This window comes from Corvus hawaiiensis, chromosome 4, assembly GCF_020740725.1.
Source record: "Corvus hawaiiensis isolate bCorHaw1 chromosome 4, bCorHaw1.pri.cur, whole genome shotgun sequence".
Lineage (NCBI taxonomy): Eukaryota > Metazoa > Chordata > Aves > Passeriformes > Corvidae > Corvus > Corvus hawaiiensis.
This window is the reverse complement of record NC_063216.1, coordinates 65,681,338-65,701,248: the sequence shown is the minus strand read 5'-3', so window position 1 is coordinate 65,701,248 and position 19,911 is coordinate 65,681,338. Positions and strand designations below refer to the sequence as shown.

General features: G+C 40.8%; 1 protein-coding gene across 1 annotated transcript; it reads left to right on the top strand.

Annotated features, from left to right (window-relative positions):
* Window positions 1-4,459: 4,459 nt before the first annotated feature.
* On the top strand, window positions 4,460-19,625 carry DLD (dihydrolipoamide dehydrogenase). Its single transcript, XM_048301722.1, has 14 exons — window positions 4,460-4,566; window positions 5,503-5,578; window positions 6,267-6,346; window positions 9,968-10,036; window positions 11,873-11,942; window positions 12,316-12,416; window positions 12,724-12,867; window positions 13,032-13,133; window positions 14,318-14,508; window positions 15,888-16,058; window positions 16,447-16,636; window positions 17,005-17,142; window positions 18,427-18,516; window positions 18,618-19,625. The coding sequence occupies exons 1-14, from the start codon at window positions 4,528-4,530 to the stop codon at window positions 18,681-18,683; spliced, it is 1,527 nt and encodes a 508-aa protein (XP_048157679.1). The 5' UTR covers window positions 4,460-4,527; the 3' UTR covers window positions 18,684-19,625.
* Window positions 19,626-19,911: the final 286 nt, after the last annotated feature.

Here is a 19,911-nt window from a genome sequence, read left to right as displayed (position 1 = left end):
CTCCAAGTCAGAGCTGACTCTTATTCTCAGAGCAATTAACCATGATGCAGTTTTTTTCCTGACACAGAACTGCAGAATGGTTGAGGTTAGAAGGGACCTCTGGAGATATCTGATCCAACCCTCTTCTCAAGCAGGGCTGCCTAGAGCTGGTGTCCCAGCACCATGTCTGGATGACTTGTGAGAAATCTCCAAGGAGAGAGATTCCAGAACCTTTCTGGGCAGCCTGTACCCTCACCCTCACAGTAAAATAAGTGTTCGGAAGGAAGCCGCTGTGTTTCACTTTGTGCTCACTATCTCTGGTCCTGGGCACCGTTGACAAGAGCCCATCTCCATCCTCTGTGCACCCTCCCTTCAGGTATCTGTATACCTTGATGAGATCTGAGATCCCCCAGAGCCTTCTCTTCTCCAGGCTGAAGAGTCCCAGCTCACTCAGCCTTTCCTCACACGAGAGGTGCTCCAGCCCCTCTGTCATCTCCATGGCTCTTTGCCAGACTATCTCCAGTATGTCGGTGTCTCTCCTGTACTGGAGAGCCCAGAGCTGGAGGTAGAACCCCAGCTATGTTTCCCCAGTGAGCAGAAGGGAAGGATCATCTCCCTCCTCTTGCTGGCAAGATTCCTCCTCATGCAGCTGGAGTCCTGGGAGCCTGCTTTGCTGAGAGGGGACATTTCATGAGTACTAATGGATGCAATAAAAAGTAGGAGTGTAAACACCTACTGTAACCTCAGTGTTCGTGAAAGGAGTGCCACAACCAAAGCAAGGTGAGGTAGAGTCATGCCTGGAGCAAGGGAACAAAAAGTACTCAGGTGTCCATGGTTTACAAGTACCACAGTTCTACAGGCAATACACTGTCTTTATGATCTTTATTACTCAGAGATGTAAAACCTCAAAGAAGAATTTTAACAATCTCCAAACTTCAGCAGAGTTCCCGGGAAGGTTCAGAGCATTGGTCCCAGTCACCATGACCCCAAGGGACATGCAGTTAATGGAAAAGGCTGTTCAGAGGTGACTACTAGGGCTGAGGTGAATGGGATGGAGGGGTCTAACCCTGCATTCCCTGTGTGCCCTTTTGCCTTCCCACTGTCCCCATCCACTAAGACACATTTTGATGCTTCCTATATTCCCCCAGGCCCTCTACACACTCGTGCTGAAGCAATCACCACACAGGCTGCCTTCCCTTCAGTGGCCACAGAAACCATCATTCAGAGCCTCCAGCCATTTCCTGTTGCAGGAGATGGTCTTGTTCATTGCTTGCAGTAAGAAGATTCTCATGGCGTTCAGATTTGTGTCTGAAAAAACCTGTAATTTCACTAGAAGTACTCACGTACTGCCTGTGCAGAGGGGAGAGCTCCAGTACCCCAACGTGCACCAAGGCTGGGAGGCCATGGAAAATTAAAACGTAGTGGCTGAATATTTTCAGTTAGCTACTGGGGCAGTTTTGGGTTTTATTCTCTTTGGTTGGCTCATTAGTGAGGGTGGGAGGAAATGATAGGGACATGATACTATCCCTGAAAGCACCAGGGACTCTGGGATGCTTTCTCATTAGAATCACAGAATATTCTAAGTTGGAAGGGACCCACAAGGATCATCAAGTCCAACTCAAGTGAATGGCCCATACAGGGATCAAACCCACAACCTTGGCATTATTAGCACCATATTCTAACCAATAGGGGTTTAAATATAAAAATATTGGGCACATACAGTCTCCAGCGTTGCTGAAGGGCCGGTAAGAGAGATCCTTACGGAGAAAGATAGAAGAGGAATTCTGCCTGCTGAATAGGGCCTTTCCTTTTTCCCTGGCTATGTGGGAAACAGCAGAACGCTGCCCCCTGATGGAAATACTGACATATGCAAGAAATTAGTACATCTAGAAAACTTGAGAACTCTTTTCCACAGAAAATATTTTCAATTTCAGGCAAGGTGAGAAATCAATAGTATGATCTATGTTGCATATTACTTACCTGAAGACACATTTAGGTGTTTTTAGCATAAATTGAACAGAATATTGTGTATATTCTAAATTAGGTAGAATTCACTATAGAAGGAAAATGGTCTTGGCCCATTGCTGTTCTCCCACAGGCAATGAACAATTTAAGTTTTAAAATACTGATGTGCTGAAGTGAAAAAACAGAGGAATTAAGGGTGTGCAATCTATTATTCTAGCAAAAAAAAAAAAATCTATTTTCTAGAAGAAAATATATGTTCCAGAAAAATACACAGATCATTAAATTAAACAATAATAATTATAAAAAAAAGTCAATATTCTAGTTCAGTTCTTTTCTTCATTAAATAAATTGGGAACAATTATTCCAAGACACTTGAAAGTCCTTCCAAAATTAAGTATTTTAGATTTTTATACTTTTGAATGTTTTAAAAATTCAATTTATATGCATTTCACTGTCACAGAGTCACAGAATCGGTCAGATTGGAAGGGACCACAGTGGTCATCTGGTCCAACCTCCCTGGGTCATCCCAAAGCACATTGCACAGGATTACATCCAGAAGGTTCTTGAAAATCTCCAATGAGGGAGCCTCCAAAACCTCTCTGGGCAATCTGTTCCAGTGACAGTTGCCTGCACAGTAAAGATGCTCTTCCTCATATTCAAGTGGAATTTCCTATGCATCAGTTTCTGCCCATTGCTTCTTGTCCTATTGCTTGGCACCACTGAGGAGAGCCTGGCTCAATTTTCTTGGCACCTCCCTTTTAGATACTTGTATACATTGATGAGGTCCTCTCTCAGTCACCTCTTCTTGAGAAGAATTTCTTCTAGAGAATGTTCTAGCTCAAGAATATGCTCAAGAATATTCTATTTCAATTTTTTCCTGATTAAATAATTTGAAAACAATTACTCCAAGTCACTTGAAAGTCTTTCCATAATTAAGTACCTTAGATTTTACATTTTTTAATAATTTAAAATTTTAATTTATGTGCATTTCACTGTCAATTAGCTGGAAGAGGTTTCCATCTGAAACATGTAATTTCCCTTTCTCTGCCTGTGCCCAGGTGTTGTTCTGATGCAGTCCGTCTGGGTCTGGGGGCTACTTTGCTTGCCCCAGGGTTCACTTTGCTGCCAGGTGGGGCCATGAGTTCCCAAGTACCAACACAGATTGGGGTCTGACCTACTTGAGACCGGCTCTGCTGAGAAGGACTTGCAAGTTTTGGTGGGTGAGAAGTTGATTATGAACTGGCAGTGTGCCCTTGTGGCCGGGAGGACCAGTGGTATCCTGGGGTGCATCAGGAAGAATGTAGCCAGCAGGTCCAGGGAGGTGGCCCTCCCCCTCTGTTGGGCCCTAGTGAGACCGCATCTGGGGTGCTGTGTCCATTTCTGGACTCCTCAGTACAAGAGAAACAAGGAGCTGCTGGAGAGGGTCCAGAGGGGGCCACAAAGATGATTAAGGGACTGAAGTATCTGTCTTAAGAGGAGAAACTGAGGGAGCTGGGCCTGTTTAGTCAAGAGAAGACTGAGAAGGGATCTCATCAATACATACAAATGGGAAGTTGAATATGAGTCAGCAGTGCCCTGGCAGCCAGTAGGGCCAACTATGTCCTGGGGTGCATCACCAGCTGGGCAAGAGAGGGGATTGTCCTGCTCTGCTCCGCACTGGGGTGGCCTCACCTCAAACCCTGGAACCAGTTTTGGGCACCACAATATAAAAAAGACATTAAGTTATTAGAGAGCATCCAAAGAAGGCCATGAGGATGCTGAAGGCTCTGAAGGAGAAGCCTTATGAGGAGAAGCCTTATGAAGTCTTATGAACTTGGTTTGTTCAGTCTGGAGGAGACTGAGGGGAGATCTTACTGTGAACATCCTCACGAGGGGAAGTGGACAGGCAGGTGCCAATCTCTTCATTCTTGTGATCAGCAACAGGACTGGAGGAAACATGAAGCTGAGTCAGGGACGGTTTAGGTCGGATATTAGAAAAAGGTCCTTCCCCCAGAGGGTGGTTGGGCACTGGAACAGCTCCCCACAGAAGTGGTCACAACACCAAGCCTGACAGAGTTCAAGACACATTTGGACAATGCTCTTGGGCACTCGGGTGTCCTCTGCTGGGCTAGGAGTTGGATCCTGATGGGCCCCTTCCAACTCAGCATATTCTATGATTCCCTGATTCTATAAATATCTCAAAGACTGGTGCCAAGAGGATGTGCTAGACCCTTTTCAGTGGCGCCCAGCGACAGGAACAATGGCCATAAACTCAAACACAATAAGTTCCACCTCAATATGAGGAGGAACTTCTTTATGTTGAGGGTGGCAGAGCACTGGAACAGGCTGCCCAGGGCGGTCGCGGAGCCTCCCCCTCTGAAGACGCTCGAAACCCGCCTGGATGCGCTCCCGTGTCACCTCCTCCAGGTGTCCCTGCGGAGGCGGGGGTTGGCCGGGACCATGCCCAGAACTCCCTCAGCCCCGAGGCTCCCATGCCCGCCTGGCCCCGCCCCGCGCCGCCGGCCCCGCCCGCCCGGAACTGCGCCTGCGCCTGCGCGCGTCCGCGGAGTCCTTGAGCGGCCGGGGCGCCGTGGCACCGTGGACATGCAGCGCTGGGGTCGCGTCTCCTGTGCGCTCGCTCGGGTACGGCACCGGCGGGCCGGCGAGGCGAGGGGAAGGGAGGGGACAAGGAACGGGAGCCGTGCCGGGCAGCTCGGGCCTGGGTTTTCCTCAGCCCCGTCACCCCGCCGGGGGCGTGCGTGAGGGCGGGCGGGGCCGGAGCGGCGCCTTGAGGCGGGCGCGGGCCTTGGCGGCGCTCCCCTGCCTGCTCCGCTGTCCCCTCCCGTCGCTGCTCGGCCGGGCGCAGGGGGCGCGGCGGCCGCGGGCGGCCCTCGGGGTCCCTGAGCGGCAGGGACCAGCCTCCGTGCTGCCGTGCGCGTTGTCGGTGCTGGTCCCCGGTGTCCCGGCCCGCGGGAGGCCGCGGCCGTGGCGGCTGCAAAAAGCGCCGCTGTCAGTGGGGCCGGCCCCGGCTTTTGGGCTGCGGTGCCGGGGACTTTGCAAGTGCTTCCAGAGACATCCTCTACTCCAGTTATAGGGTGATCGGCCCTCGATATGCTTGTAGCAGCTGTCCTGTGCTGTCCCATTACCTTTTCGTAAAGGTTAAAAAACCTTGCCCTCCCGAGCCTCCTGTGAGAGATCCAGCTGCCTGTTCATAGGAAGTGGCTGAAGGGAATGGTTACAGAACAAGACTCCTCATAGACTCCTGTGGATGTCTAATTTATGTCATTATGTGGTTTGAAAGCCCCATATAAGGAGTTGAAAGTTTAGAGGCAGCCTGAGATGAGACCTGAGAACAGGTGTGATGACAGACTGAGGTGACAGAGCAGGTAAGTGTCAGAGCAACTTCTGCTTCTTGTTCCAGTCAGTGCCCACTGTGCTTCAGTCGTGCTGTTCCTGTTTTGGTTAGCTGGTGACAGTAACTGTGTTCATCTGTGTGCTGCTGGTTGCTTATTTTCCCTCAAGGATAGACATAAACTTTTAAACCTAGGGGATTCTTTTTATTTTTTTTTTCCTTTCTAGAGAAGCCATTTTGATCGGATTCATCATGGTCTTCAGGGAGTTTGTGCAGTGCCACAAAGGTCCTATGCCGATCAAGGTAATTAATTGTGGAAAACCCCACCAACCCGAACCCCCACAAAAACCAAAGCAATACTTCAAACTCAGATACTAGTCTTCCAGTTGAAGTCCATGTCAGGGTGCAGATTTAGATGAAATATTGTGGTTTGTTTGCATTATTTGATTTCAGGCTAAAGCTGTAAATAAAAGTTGAACTTTACCATCACTGTTCTTATGTTAATTAATATTCTAAAGGAGCTTGTGGTTACAAGACAGGAACTTGGTACAAAGTTCATAGCTTCTACTGCTTCATAATCAATAGAGGTTGCATAGATACCTATTGCAGCCATGTTTTCCCCTTTATAAATTTGTGGCATTCAGTAAGCATTTTTGTTTCGTGCTAAACATCAATAGAAGCTATGTTGGAAAAAAATACAACAGTAAACTATCGAGACATCTTGGGTTAAGTTCTTAAAGGGTTTATAGCAAGAGGGATAGGGAATTCAGTTTCTTTATGTCATTTTACATTATTTTCATTGTGGAATTTAAGACTGGTTATTTTTCTTGTGGAATCAATACCTCTACACAATCTTTCTCTGTGTCCAGAAAGTTACTTTCAGATATGAGGTGGAACTTCCTTATCTAAACCTATTTTATTAACTTGCATAATTCTTAATATGTAATTATTTTGCTGAGAAAAAAACAAACTCAAACGTTCTCTGTTTCAGTTGATGCTGATGTCACGGTTATCGGCTCTGGTCCTGGAGGGTATGTTGCTGCTATCAAAGCAGCTCAGCTTGGATTTAAGGTGAGACCTCACTCAGATAGCAGAATACTCATCTAGGTGAACTTGAAAGGTGTCTGTGTGATTGTCATAGGTATCACTACAGTGATACTGTAATTCTTCTGTCACATCTTGGGCCACCAGATACTGTTGACATATTTTGTTAATCTTTCCTTACCTTGCTTACCCAGATTATGCAGAATTGGAAATGGAGATGTGACTGTATTACTGTTATAGCCCTGCTACTGACAGAGCTGCTCAGGACAGCTCACTTTTGGTTGGAACTGATAATTCAGGTGGGCTTATACTCTTGTGAAAGAGAAGGTGGGAAAACAGTGCTAGGAAAGAATTTTTCTCTCAACAAAGGGAAAAATAAAGAGACAATGACTGACAAAAAGAAGAATTGTGAAGAATGGACTGAGGGAACTCAAAAGGGGAAAAAGCCATATCCAACTGATACACTTTTTGAATGTGAGTAGAGGAATTCCATTGCCATGTGAGAATTTTAGAGGCGGAACATGTGTGTAGAAATACTGTAGTATCTTAGTTACATTTTTTTATGTTCTTCTCTGTTGTTCAGCCTGTTGTCTTCGAATGCCTTCTGGAAGAGGCAGTTTGTATCTGATGTGTACTAGTGGTGTGTCGTTTAATTAAGTATTGTCAGAGTTGTATGTGTATAATATATTTCAGGTACTTTTAAACTTACAAAAACACAGAATGTGACTTCAGCAGGATATTTTTTTGCCTTTACTCCTTAATATGAGATCAACTGACTCTCTTGGCACTGCATTATCATTCTCAGAATTATCTGGAACTCTGAGAAGGTGGTGGTGCTAGCAGTCTTGAGGATGTTTCTGCTGTTTGTTATGTCACAATGTGTCTGGATTACAAAAAATTTGCTTTGTGACCAAAATGAGCTGTTTTGACCACCTGGTAAGGACAAGAACTTCTGGTGGTGAGTTCCAGTGAAGCACTGGAATAGTGGCCTGTGCAGCATGTAGTCTTCATCTTTCAGTATTTTCAGCACTTGGCTGTACAAGGCCCTGAGCCACCTGATATATCATAGAATCACAGAATGATGTGGGTTGGAAGGGATGTTGAAGATTGTCCCTGCCATGGGCAGGGACACCTTCCTCTAGACCATGTTACTCAGAGACTCATCCAGCCTGGATTTGAACGCTTCAGGGGTGGGGCATCCACAGTTCCTCTGGGCAGCCTGTTCCTGTGCCTCACCACCCTCATGGTAAAGAATCCCTTCCTAAGAGCTGATCTAAATCTACCCTACTTCAGCTGAAGGCTGTTTCTCTCACTAAATGTCCTTGTGAAACATCCCTCTCCAGCCTTCTTTCAAGCCCCCTTTAGGTATGAGAAGGGTGCTGTAAGGTCTCCCCAAAGCCTTGTCCAGGCTGAACAACCCCAACTCTCAGCCTGTCTTGATAGGAGAGGTGCTCCAGCCCTGTGATGAACTTCTGGACTTGCTCTAGCAGGTCCAAATCTGTCTTGTGTTGGGGCCCCAGAGCTGGACACAGTACTCCAGGTGGGATCTCCTGAGAGCAGAGTGGAGGGGGAGAATCACCTCCCGCAGTATCTTTGATGTTGACTGTGTTTGCAGAAGGAAGTTTGATTAGATGGCCTCCAGAGGAGGGCCCTTCAAACTGAATTTGTCTGTAATTCTGAGCGTTGTCCATCATTGGTCCCACAACTGGGTGTCAGTGACATCTTTTTGGGTATCTTTTAGCCTTCAAATGTGTAACTGTACCAAAATATAAATGTTTGAGATTCCATTAAGTTGTTCCTTCGACCTAGTGCAAATAATTGAGTTGTCTTTACACATATCTGTGAATTACTGGTTTTGTTGTAATAAATACTCTTGCTTCTTGATGTATGTTGTTACTGAGCTAGTAGTACAAGAGGTAAGAAATAAAGTAAGAAACAAAGGTGCTCAGTGCTACAGGTTTTAATTAAGATTGTGGCCTTCTGCCATGTAAGTTCATGTTTGATTATTGTAAAGCTATTTTTGTGGCTGGCTTAATACCAGCTTTTCTTGGAACAATACTGTCCTTGAGTCCTTCATATCTGTGATTAACAGTGGATACCATACACAAAGGGCTTTAAAAGTGCCCTGGATTTTGTTTTTTCATCATAGCAAAAAATAATTCTGTTACACTGTTTCACAGCTCATCAGAGAGAGGAAAATGCTTGGACATACATGTGTACGTCACAATTAGCATTGAATAATCATGTAGAATGTTTTTGGTCCTTGAAGAATGTAAGGAGACATTTTTAGCAGACTGGCAGAAAGATAGATTGTATAGTTACCCTGTCCATGGAAGAACCTGATTCTGCTCTACTGAATCACTTAACTTTCAGTTTTAGTACTGTTTCTGCTAGCACAAGCATTGAGTCCTTGTATCACCACCACAGCATTCCATGTTATTGCCAACAGTGTTCTCTGGGTACTGGCATTCCAAAAGCTTTGCTTGGCCTTGTCAGTGAAGTTTATGTAAAGTGGATGAGGCAGAACATCCTTATTGGGTAAAGGTAGGAGTAGTCTGGTGCTGTTTGATCCATAGTGCAGCTTTTAAAGCCCTTGTGTTGTGTTTCATGTATTCATGTGCTTAAAACAAGAGGAAGGGGACATAGGGGATCAGCATGTCTCAAAATGTTCATGTGATCTGATTTGGTGAATTCTACTTTTCATGTCACCATCATCCCTACCTTAGTACAAAAGTAGCAATTTAAAGAAATTGTGAAAGGCTTTCACCTGGGTAGTTGCCTCTCAGTGGACTGGAACTCTCAAGAGTGTAAACCAAGGAACAATTATTTTGAATATGTGTGTGCCTGCCAAAGGAGGAGACACCAATTCCTTTGCTTCTACAAAAATGGTTTATGATACTCTCTCCCCCACTCTCTCCAAGTGATCTGTTTTTATATGAAGTTTTGGCAGTTGTTTTTGTCCTTTGCACACTTTGATACTCTCAGTTTAATGAGAAGGAGATGACATATTTTCCATCCCTGTTGGTACTGACCTTATTTTTGTTTGGTTTTACTTTACTTGATTTTTGTTTTTTCTTTCTTTATAGGTGTTGGTACAACTTCATAGCGGTGGGAGGAAATGTTGTTTGTGGCTTGGGGCTTCTTTTCTGTTTTGTTTTCTTTGAAGAAAAGATTGCTTCATGGGATTTTAATCTATGGCAGTTCACTTACCAGTTGTTTTCTTGCTTTTATGAATCTTCACATGATTTATATTTTTGGCTTTTTGCGGTGTTTTTCTGTAATTTTTAGGGGAACATCTTTCACTGGACTGAGTGTTGTATTTATTATTTAGTTTGTAACAGATTTTTGTAGTAGGACAGCACTTACATGAAAGTATGAATGGTGCGGTGGCTGTCGTTTGGTAGAGGATTTTGTTGCAAAGAGCTATTTTGTGGGTTTTAAGGTAACAAAAAAAAATGAGGTAAGGGAAATACGAGCTGCATAATAAATCTAGGAGTGAAATTAATGAGACACTTGGTAGAGGTAGAGTTACTAGACAAGTAGACAAATGTCTTTGTCGTCAATGCTAAATTGTGAGATAGCCTATAAGAAAATGGCGGCATAGTATTTCTAAAAAATTCTTATGTTTCCTCTGTTCTTTTTCCTCAGACTGTCTGTGTAGAAAAAAATGCAACGTTAGGGGGAACCTGCTTGAATGTTGGATGTATTCCATCCAAGGTAAGCGTACATAGTTTGTCATAGCTTCATTAAAAACAGCTGACATTCTGTGCTTCACTTGGAAGGAGAGTAGGAAGGAGTTTCTCAAGATAGATGTACATGTACAGAATGGCCTGGAGGGTGAGGCTGGTGGTGCTTGTGTGGAGTAGTGCAGGTGTGGAGACAAAGAGGTGAGTCCAACACATACACTCTGAAAGAAAGGAGGAGCAAGAAGATATTAATAAGGACTTTATATTTGACGTTGTCAGTCTAGTTTAAGGTAATTTCAGACCTAGGCCTTTGTAAGAACTGTGCTGTTGCTGGGGAATCTGCCTCAATAGCACCCAGCAGGTGAAGGAGGACACTGCTAATGCCAGATTTGTAATGGCTGTAGTAACAAACACAGTATTCTTAACAAGATCCCTCCTAACTGTGTTGCTGTTTCTGGTCCTTTTGCTCAAGAGGTTCCATTAGCATGGGAGGAGAAAATACTAAGATTTTGAAGAAAATTTGTATTCGTTTTTCTAGACATTTTAATAATAATTTTAATGAAGTTCTGAGTATGTTATTATACTGAAGCACCACTCAAAAATGTTAATCCACACAGTATTACCTTGAAAGTTTGAAACTCTACTAGACTCTATTTAACTAACTTCTCAAATCCCTTTTTATTTTTTTATCCTTTAAAATTTTTATGAAAATATTACTGAACTGTGGTTTAAGTTGAATGCTATCTAGAACTTGTTTGAATGGCAGTAAACTTAAGAAGTGGGATATGTAGGTTGTGTACACCAAGGTAATAACAAATGACTCAAATATTCCTTTCCAGAAAACCACCCAAAATAATACAATGGAAATGGATTTTTTTTTTTTTTTCCTTTGTAGTTGCTGAAGTCTTAAGTGGTGGCTCTGTGTTTTAAGTAATGTGGATGTTACAGATTCGGGGCTGTGACAGTTACGTGAAGTGGAGAAGTTAATTTTAAAGACAGTTGATAAAAATTATAAAAATGGAATTATCTAATTTTGATAGTATTAGTTTTCCTCAAGCATATGTAGATAAGGCAAGTATTCAAAATGATCTTTGAATCTTTTGCTGTGCCTGCTTTAGATTTAAGTCTGCAAACTCACACTGTTGTCCCTGCAGAGATACAAATAATGTCATATTTGGGATGGTTATAATATAACAAAAGAATCAATCTTCTTAGTAAGATCCTGCCTTAACTATATTGCTATTTCTAATTAAAATACAGTTACTGAGGTTCTGAATTTCAAGCTACTCATTTATAGCCATCCTTATAAAAACTATTCTAAGTTTATCTATGAGCTTGGAAAACCCATATACCTGAGCTAGCTTCAAGCCATCCAGCTCAATTAGCTATGCTGTTGTAATAACTTCAGCACAACAATTCAAAATTAAACTCACATATGTCTACACAGGCTAAAATCTTAACAGGCATTTTAGTGTAGATTTTCCTCATCCAGTTTTTCTGTATCTTCTCTTTGGCCTTCAGTCAGAATCACGTTTATTTTCCTCTACTTAGTCTGTTCCTTTTTTTTTTTTTTTTTTTTTTTTAATCCCTATGAACTAATTATCAATTTCTATGGTGAAATGAGCAAAAAGGTGTGGATTTAACTGTTTTCTATTTCATTATCAAGTATGTAACTTTACTTAACGTTTCAGTAGGAGCTACTGTGAACAATTTCTGTGTTTGAAATACACCTTTTTAAATACAAATATGTCAAACTTTTTCTTAATAGTGAGAACACTTTGCAAATAATGTATTTTTTTTCCTTATAATAAATAACTCATTCTTGTGAATGTATGTCCAAATTCACATTTTTGTTTGTCTGTTTTAGGCCTTGCTGAACAACTCACATCTGTATCACTTGGCCCATGGAAAAGATTTCGCTAGTAGAGGAATTGAAAGTGAGTGAAGAACAACTGTCAGTGCCTGTTAACATCAGTGGTTTCCAATAAAATGTAAATTTAATCGTTCAAATCTGACTAGTATGGTTTTCTGGTCAGAAAATTTTGAGAGTTATAAGTAACATCCTCTATCTGTCACTTGGGGGCTTAGGGATGTGTCTGCTCTTTGAACTCTGAATAACGGATAGATAAGTTATACTTGAAAAGTGTAATACTGATTTTCAACATAGCAGTTGTTGAATGTAACCTTTAGTATTTAGTAGGACCATTCAACACATCTTTCTGTGTCAGAGCTATTAACTGTGTTGAGGTTAGCTCCTTTAACATTAACACACTGCAAGGCTTGATGTAAGTTGTTTTGTTTTAATCTTAGTTACAGGAATCCGTTTGAATCTAGAGAAGATGATGGAACAGAAGAGTAGTGCAGTGAAGGCCTTAACAGGTGGAATTGCTCATTTATTTAAACAAAACAAGGTTAGTTTGGGTTATATACTGAGGTATATCCATTTTTTACATTTTCATATGGCCACATAAATTAATTTGATTGACTGATTTGACAAGGGCAGAATTTGAACGCTTTTCTTCCAGAAAACTTTTAAATGCCCAGTGCCTTCGTTGTTAATCTCCTTAAAAGAGTAATATACAATTACTTTGTGATTTGTGCCAGGTAGTGATGCAGACGTATGTTTTAGCAGCATCTCTAAGCATTAGTGAGATTCAGGTGAAATGTAGCCTAACTTACATATTTGAATCTGACTTCACTGTGTTCTGATTACTAAAGGTTGTACATGTATCTGGGTTTGGAAAAATAACTGGCAAAAACCAAGTCACTGCAACTAAAGAAGATGGCAGCACACAAGTTATCAATACAAAGAACATACTCATAGCCACAGGCTCAGAAGTTGCTCCCTTCCCTGGAATTACTGTAAGTATTTGAGCTGAATTGTACTTACTTTTCAGTGTCTCATAGTCACACAATTTAATGTGTAATAATTGTTTGCACCTGACTGCACTTCACCTTCTGTGTGTTTTGTATATAATATGTAAAAGAGGTTGTAAACCTCCCTTTGTACATTTCTTTGTCATTAGATTGATGAAGATAACATTGTGTCATCCACTGGTGCCCTGTCACTGAAAAAAGTTCCTGAAAAGATGGTTGTCATTGGTGCAGGAGTCATTGGTGTGGAACTGGTGAGAGGATACTTAAACCACTTGGCCTTCAATTTGTAAAGGAGTGGGGCATTATTTTTGTTGTATTTTGATGGTATTGCTGTGATTCAACGTTTCAGTGAGTTGTAATGAATCTGTTCAGACTTCATAGTGTGCTAGCTCACTTTTTTACCAGAAAAGCTGGGATAAGTGTTTGTTTGATCAGTACTTCTGCAGCTGGTTAGTTAAGCAGAGAAATGAGAGAGGAACATACAGGGTCTTGCATATTTATTTTTCTTTTTTGGAGGATTAGGGAGCTGGGGGGATGGTGCTTAACTTTCACTGAAGTTTGTACCTGGCCTACGTATAGATGAGAGAACTTCCTATTTTAAGGGAAGTGCACTAAGTCAGGATAAATTCTTTTGTTTAGCAGTTATTCTTGAGAGATGTTTAATGTGATTGTACATATTCTATCAAGCAAAGGAGTGGAGACTTTGTAGTTCATCTTGGTCTGAGTCCTTTTGCCTCACACCTATATGTTTCAAAAACAATTTACATTTGCTGGTCTTGCAACTGCTTGAAGCTGTGCACGTCTGCCATGTGGTTGCTTAGCCTGCTGACCATTAAGCAGGAAAAGAGTAAGCAAAGTGAAATTCGGTATTGGGTGGATGTGGGTAACTGCAGGTTAATAGGGTGTACATGAATTTTGTTGGTGAGGCTGATGATTGTGGTTAAGGTTATAAATACAGACTGAAGCAGCAGTGGTTCCATTTTGCTGTGTAAAATTTCCTTAATGTGGTCTTGTTTTGGTTAATTAGTAGTGGTATTAGAACTCCACAGCAATGCCATCAAATTCTCTTTGGATTTTCCTTTCAGGTTCTTTGATTTTGAATTTCTTCTATACCTATAACATAAAACATACGTGAGTTGTATTTAGTTATTTTGTTAGCTATTTCTTTAAATAGCTTTCTTTAAAATTAGGCTTAATTCCCTGAATTTGGTTATGGAAGTTTTGAGTCTGCGAATAAGCAATGATAAATTTTTTTTGTGGAAAGACTGGGGAAAGGTGAACTTGCTTTATTTTATGCTGTCGTGTTTGTAGAAATTGATGAGTTTGCTGTTACATGTTATCCTGCTTTGGAAGAGTTTACTGTCTGTTGTAAGTATTAAAGTATCTGAAGTTTGCTTTTCAAAAATTCCTTTTACCTATATTGTTGTGACTGCAGGGTTCAGTTTGGCAGCGCCTTGGTGCAGATGTGACAGCAGTTGAGTTCATGGGCCATGTTGGTGGAATGGGAATTGACATGGAGATCTCTAAAAACTTCCAACGTATTCTTCAGAAGCAGGGATTCAAGTTTAAACTGAACACCAAAGTTACCGGTGCTACCAAGAGACCAGATGGAAAAATAGATGTAGTGTAAGTGTTTAACATAGAACTAAAGTAATGCCAAATACATTCTTCCTCCCAATCCATCAAACCTATTTAAAAATACAGCCTGATACTATTTATTTAAACAGGAAAAAAATGGATCTAGAGGGAGGATTAATTCTTTAGTGCAATTAAATGTTTATCCTCCATTGTAACTTACAGAGCTCATAATTTTGGGTTTATTGAGTCCTAGGTTGCTTATACAGGAGAGGTTCTGTTGACTTGAGGGCTTGCTGGTAAAAAACCACTGTATGAGATCAGTAATAAAAACAGAATTCTAAATCATTCTTTTCATGGAAGATACTTGCTTCTGGTATAATTAGCATAAATACCATGATTGTTCATACAGTCATTTTCAAGCCATTAATTCTTGGCTACTTACTGGGAGGTCGTCTTGTCTTAGAGTAAATATGGCAGACATACTATTGTTCTCGAACAGAAATAAATGAAAATACCCAAAGAGTGTACAGTAGTGGTCATACTCCTAATGGTCATACATACCTTTGAAGTTTTATATATAAACAATTACTATAGACACACATACAGCAAATTTGCTTTGTAAAAGTCTGTAAATACACACTACTTCTGTTTGTGTTAATGGATTCTCTATGCAGAAACTGTACTTTAAGAAAATGCTTGATGTTACTTCACAAAAATAATAATGATCTTAATATGGTGACTTGTAGTTGCTGTATCACCATAGCTGGGGATAGTCTGTTCTCCATCACTGTAAAGGTCCGGGATTTGGGCTTCTTTACATGCCCTGCTGATGATGGTTGGATCTCTCATGTATTCTGTTACTACATTTAGAGTTTTGTTTTGGTTCAGAGTATGGTTTTGAAATACACTTCCAATTATCCTCACTTCCCATGCTTTGCTTCTTGTGCTCTCAGAGCACATGAATTGAACTTGTTCTGGGTGCAGTTAAACACAAGATGCACTTGAGGAATGCATGGGATGCTGGACAGCTGCTAACAGGTGTTTGGTTCCTGGGCTCAGAAGAAAGCTTGCTCAGAGTACATGGCCCTACCCCACCCCAAAGTATATATTCTTTGGGTGGCAAGTACTCATCACCAATTACTTTGCTGTATGGGTTTGATCCTATCAGGTCATGCTATTTGCTATTGAAAATATACCCTGAATTTCTCTCTAACAGTTGTTAAGAAATGTATTGAGAGGTGCTGTCCCTTCCTCCCTCTTCTGCTCCTGAACTCTTGCAAGGAGGAAGCGTGGGGCAGGCTGAAAGAAGTGTTTTGGGTGCCAGGCCCAGCCAGGAGGTCACCATCTGGGTCATATTAGTTACTAGTCAAAGAGAGAGAAGGCTGCAAGCTTACAGCTTAGCATTTTTGCTTCTTATTTTTCTCTAGTGTTGAAGCTGCTGCTGGTGGCAAGGCAGAAGTAATAACTTGTGATGTGCTCCTAGTTTGCATCGGTAGGCGTCCGTTCACAAAAAATCTAGGTCTTGAGGAAATTGGAATTGAACTTGATAAGAGGGGAAGAATTCCAGTCAACAACAGATTCCAAACCAAGATTCCAAAGTAAGACAGACTAATTTTTCGTTTTCCTTTTTTTTTTTTTAAATGCAGAACACTTATTTTTAAAGTTTAACCTACTAAAGCACTTGTGTTTTTTAATACAAATCATACTTTTCTTTTCTGAAAAGAAAACTCAAGATACCAGTATTATTTCAGGAACTAAAAATTTTGAGTCAGCCTTTGAAGTTTTGTAATTTAAAAGTCCCTGTCTATTTCATGTCACTAAATACCTCTTGAAGTGTGGTCATTCTGTGGAAACTGCTAAAATGTATTTTAGTCTGTTTTGATTAGAGTTTCAGTAACGTGTTTCAAACAGACTGTTATGTAAGGTAGCCCAGGTGTGCTAGGATGTTTTTAAACAGTGTCTAATTCTGTTTCATTGGTCTGATAGCATCTATGCTATTGGTGATGTAGTTGCTGGACCTATGCTGGCCCACAAAGCTGAGGATGAAGGCATTCTTTGTGTAGAAGGCATGGCTGGGGGAGCAGTTCACATTGACTATAACTGCGTTCCCTCTGTGATCTACACTCACCCTGAAGTGGCCTGGGTTGGCAAGTCAGAAGAACAGCTGAAAGAAGAGGTACTGTTTGTTTTCTTTTCAGGCAAAAACTGGTTTTCCACCTTGGGCCTGGTTTCACTCTCTAGTTGTTTATCTAGCTACTTTATCCAAATTTCTGCATTTGAATTTATTGCTTAGGGGGTGTGAGTGAATAATGCCCTTATGCATGCCACTCTCCCAAGAACCACAGTTCTTTTTAATGACTTGCATTCTGTGACGTTAATATTATTCATTTGCAAATTAATCTTTTTTAGTACAGTCTTACACCACTTTTGGTGGTTGTTCATGTACATTTCTCTGTGTTTTAGTTCTGTATTGCTTCTCCTCATGTACTTAGCCGTTGGTTACATTGTTCTTGTTGGTCATTAATTAACACATCTGTTTTGCAGGGTGTAGAATACAAAATTGGGAAATTTCCATTTGCTGCAAACAGTAGAGCAAAGACAAATGCTGACACAGATGGCATGGTAAAGATACTTAGTCAAAAGTCAACCGACAGGATGTTGGGTGCTCACATTTTAGGCTCAGTAAGTATCATCACTTGTGCTCTCTTGGCCTTGTAATGGTCTTTTTATTTAGTGTTGCATAGTTGTTGAGTTAGACATGGTGTTTGTAAATGGGGAGGTTTGAGTTCCCCATACTTATTTTTCTTACAGTTCTGTTCTGCACCCCTGCCCTCCTTCCCATGTTTTAGTTACTTTGGTGTTAAACCCAGCTTTTTTTTTTTTCCTCTTGAATTGCTGTGGTTATTTGGTGTCTTTGACCAGTTTTATGTGGTGAGGTTTTGTGGTGGTGGTGTTTGTTGTGTTTGGTTTTTTGTTTTGGTTTTATGAATACTGCCAAATACTTGAGAGAGCAGCAGAAAGTGTTGATTCAAGTTTTGGAAGTTGAGGAGCTGAAAAGACTGTGGCTTTTTCATTGGTGTGTTCTTTTTCCCCTCTCTCTGACTTAAGACTTAGCAAAGGTGGTAATCTTATGCCGCAGTCACCAAATGTGGGGTCAGTAATTTGTGGAACTTTGAGTAAAAAACCTTTGGGATTTCCCCTGTTTAGGGGGGTTTGGAGGTTTTTTTGGTCAAAGTTAGACCCTAATCTTTTTCTGTTTTCTTAGCTTTAAATATTTTTTTTTTTTCAAAAGATGTTTGCAGAAACACTTCCATACATTTTTGTGTACAGCTTTCTTTAAGAGAAACACCAAAACTGCTCTCAATAAGATACTGTGCTGGTCACTTTCTCTTGCAATTGCAGTAATTTAGAAACCAACATGTCTTAAAGGAAGCACAACTTTGCCTGTCTCATACCAATAAATCTAATTTTCTTCATTGGGAAAGGACTGGGGGAAAATCTTATGGTTGTGGATCTGAGTGCTAAAAATGTAAGGGGAGATTTAACTATTTTTGACTCCTCAAAGATATATTCTCTTAGTAAATCTGCATAAATACAGCAAATAAAAATGTTGGTGTAGGTTTAGTAACATGCTTTTGTTTATCTAGTTATCTATTTAACTTTTCAGCGGAGCATTGGTGTTTTGGGTAGGTTTCCTTTCATGGAAAAATGCCCAGCTTTTGCACAACTCTCAGAAATGAGAGAACAAATACTCTCATTAAGAATTATATTTAGATTTATGCTAAGTTTGAGCACAGTCACCAAATAGATTAAGTATTTATGACTTAGAACACAGCTGAAGTGCTAGTTAAAACATAACTTATCTTTTTTAGCAAAAATTGCTTATTTAGAAGCTGTTACTGATTCAGGAGAACCTGGACAACTGCATAAGGATTTGTGCTAATTGCAAGTACCATTAAATTACAGGGTGCTGGTGAAATGGTGAATGAAGCTGCCCTTGCTATGGAATATGGAGCATCATGTGAAGATGTAGCCAGAGTTTGCCATGCTCATCCAGTAAGTGTTTTCTAAAGGGACTGTTGAACACCGTTACCAGACATGCTGTTACTCCATGTAGCTGTTAATGACTTGTAACTTTTTGTGTTTGCTCTCTACAGACAGTGTCAGAAGCCTTCAGGGAAGCAAACCTAGCAGCATCCTTTGGCAAAGCTATCAACTTCTAAAATGAAAGAGCAGATCTTTGTACATATATAGTACATCTCTGAAAATGGACTGTGGGCCCTTATGGAAGGCTGAGTCTGAGGATTTTAGGACTGATTTAAGTGAATATCTTAATTTTAAACATCAGATATTTAAACAAGTAGAGTTTGGAACAAGTGGAATTATCTGTAAATTAAATACTTAAAATTACATGTTTATTTACACAATGAATGTTGCAGAAAAGCAGCCTGACAGAACTCTTTTCTTTTTCAAAACCAAACATTTTTCTGCTGCATGGGATTATCAGGTGTGCTGGTCAGAACTCTGGATAACTGTCCAGCACACCTTGTGTTTTCTTATTTGAAGTAGTGATACAATAAACCATTGAATGCTGGCATGTAAAATGCCACCGGCACTTAAAATGCCACTGTCACTTCCGCACAAAAATGTGTTTCCTTCTAAAGGGATTAACTTTAGTATTTAGCCTACTTCTTACATATGAGTACCAAAACTTGTTTTGACCTAGTCATGCTGGGATGTTGGGAGAAGAGGGGCTCGTATAGATCAATTAAAATGATACTGACTTTCTAAAAAGAAAATTACTCTGTGTATGATTCTCCACGTCATGTTTTCATATTGAAAACTTGTAAGGGGAAAAAATTGAATATTGATTGAGAAAAGAAAGATTGAAGACAACTTCATAGTACTGCTACCTAATCTCTTTTGGTTTTAAAGCTTCCATTGTCCAACTCTCTTAAACTTGAAATGCTGAAACTGGGTAGTGAAGCAGTGTTTGCTGTTAAGTGCTATGACATGAGGGTTATTCTGCACCTTCCACACATAAGGGCTGCAATGTCAGCTCTCCACACAATTAAGACATACTTTCTTCTCTTCTGTTTTCTATTTTGTTCTCTTTTTCTGTCTCTTCTTCTGTAGCAAGAGAACTTAATAAATATTTGACATGGCTGGAGGGTCTTCCTGGATTTTGTTTGCTGATTGGATCCTTTTAGTGTCTAGGTTGTTGAATATGTGAGGAAACTCACTAACAGATGGCATCTTTAGAAGATCCTTAACATGTATATGGAGCATGCCCAATTCCAGTAGTTCATTTTAACTTCTTTTCCAAGGTGACATATGTTCTTTTTTTGCCAGGCTCTTCTGCCTTGAAGAAAACCTTAATATCTGCTGATACTGTGCATGTCCTTTTTCATTATGCCAAAGGAATGAGAAGAGCACATTCAGAAAATGGTG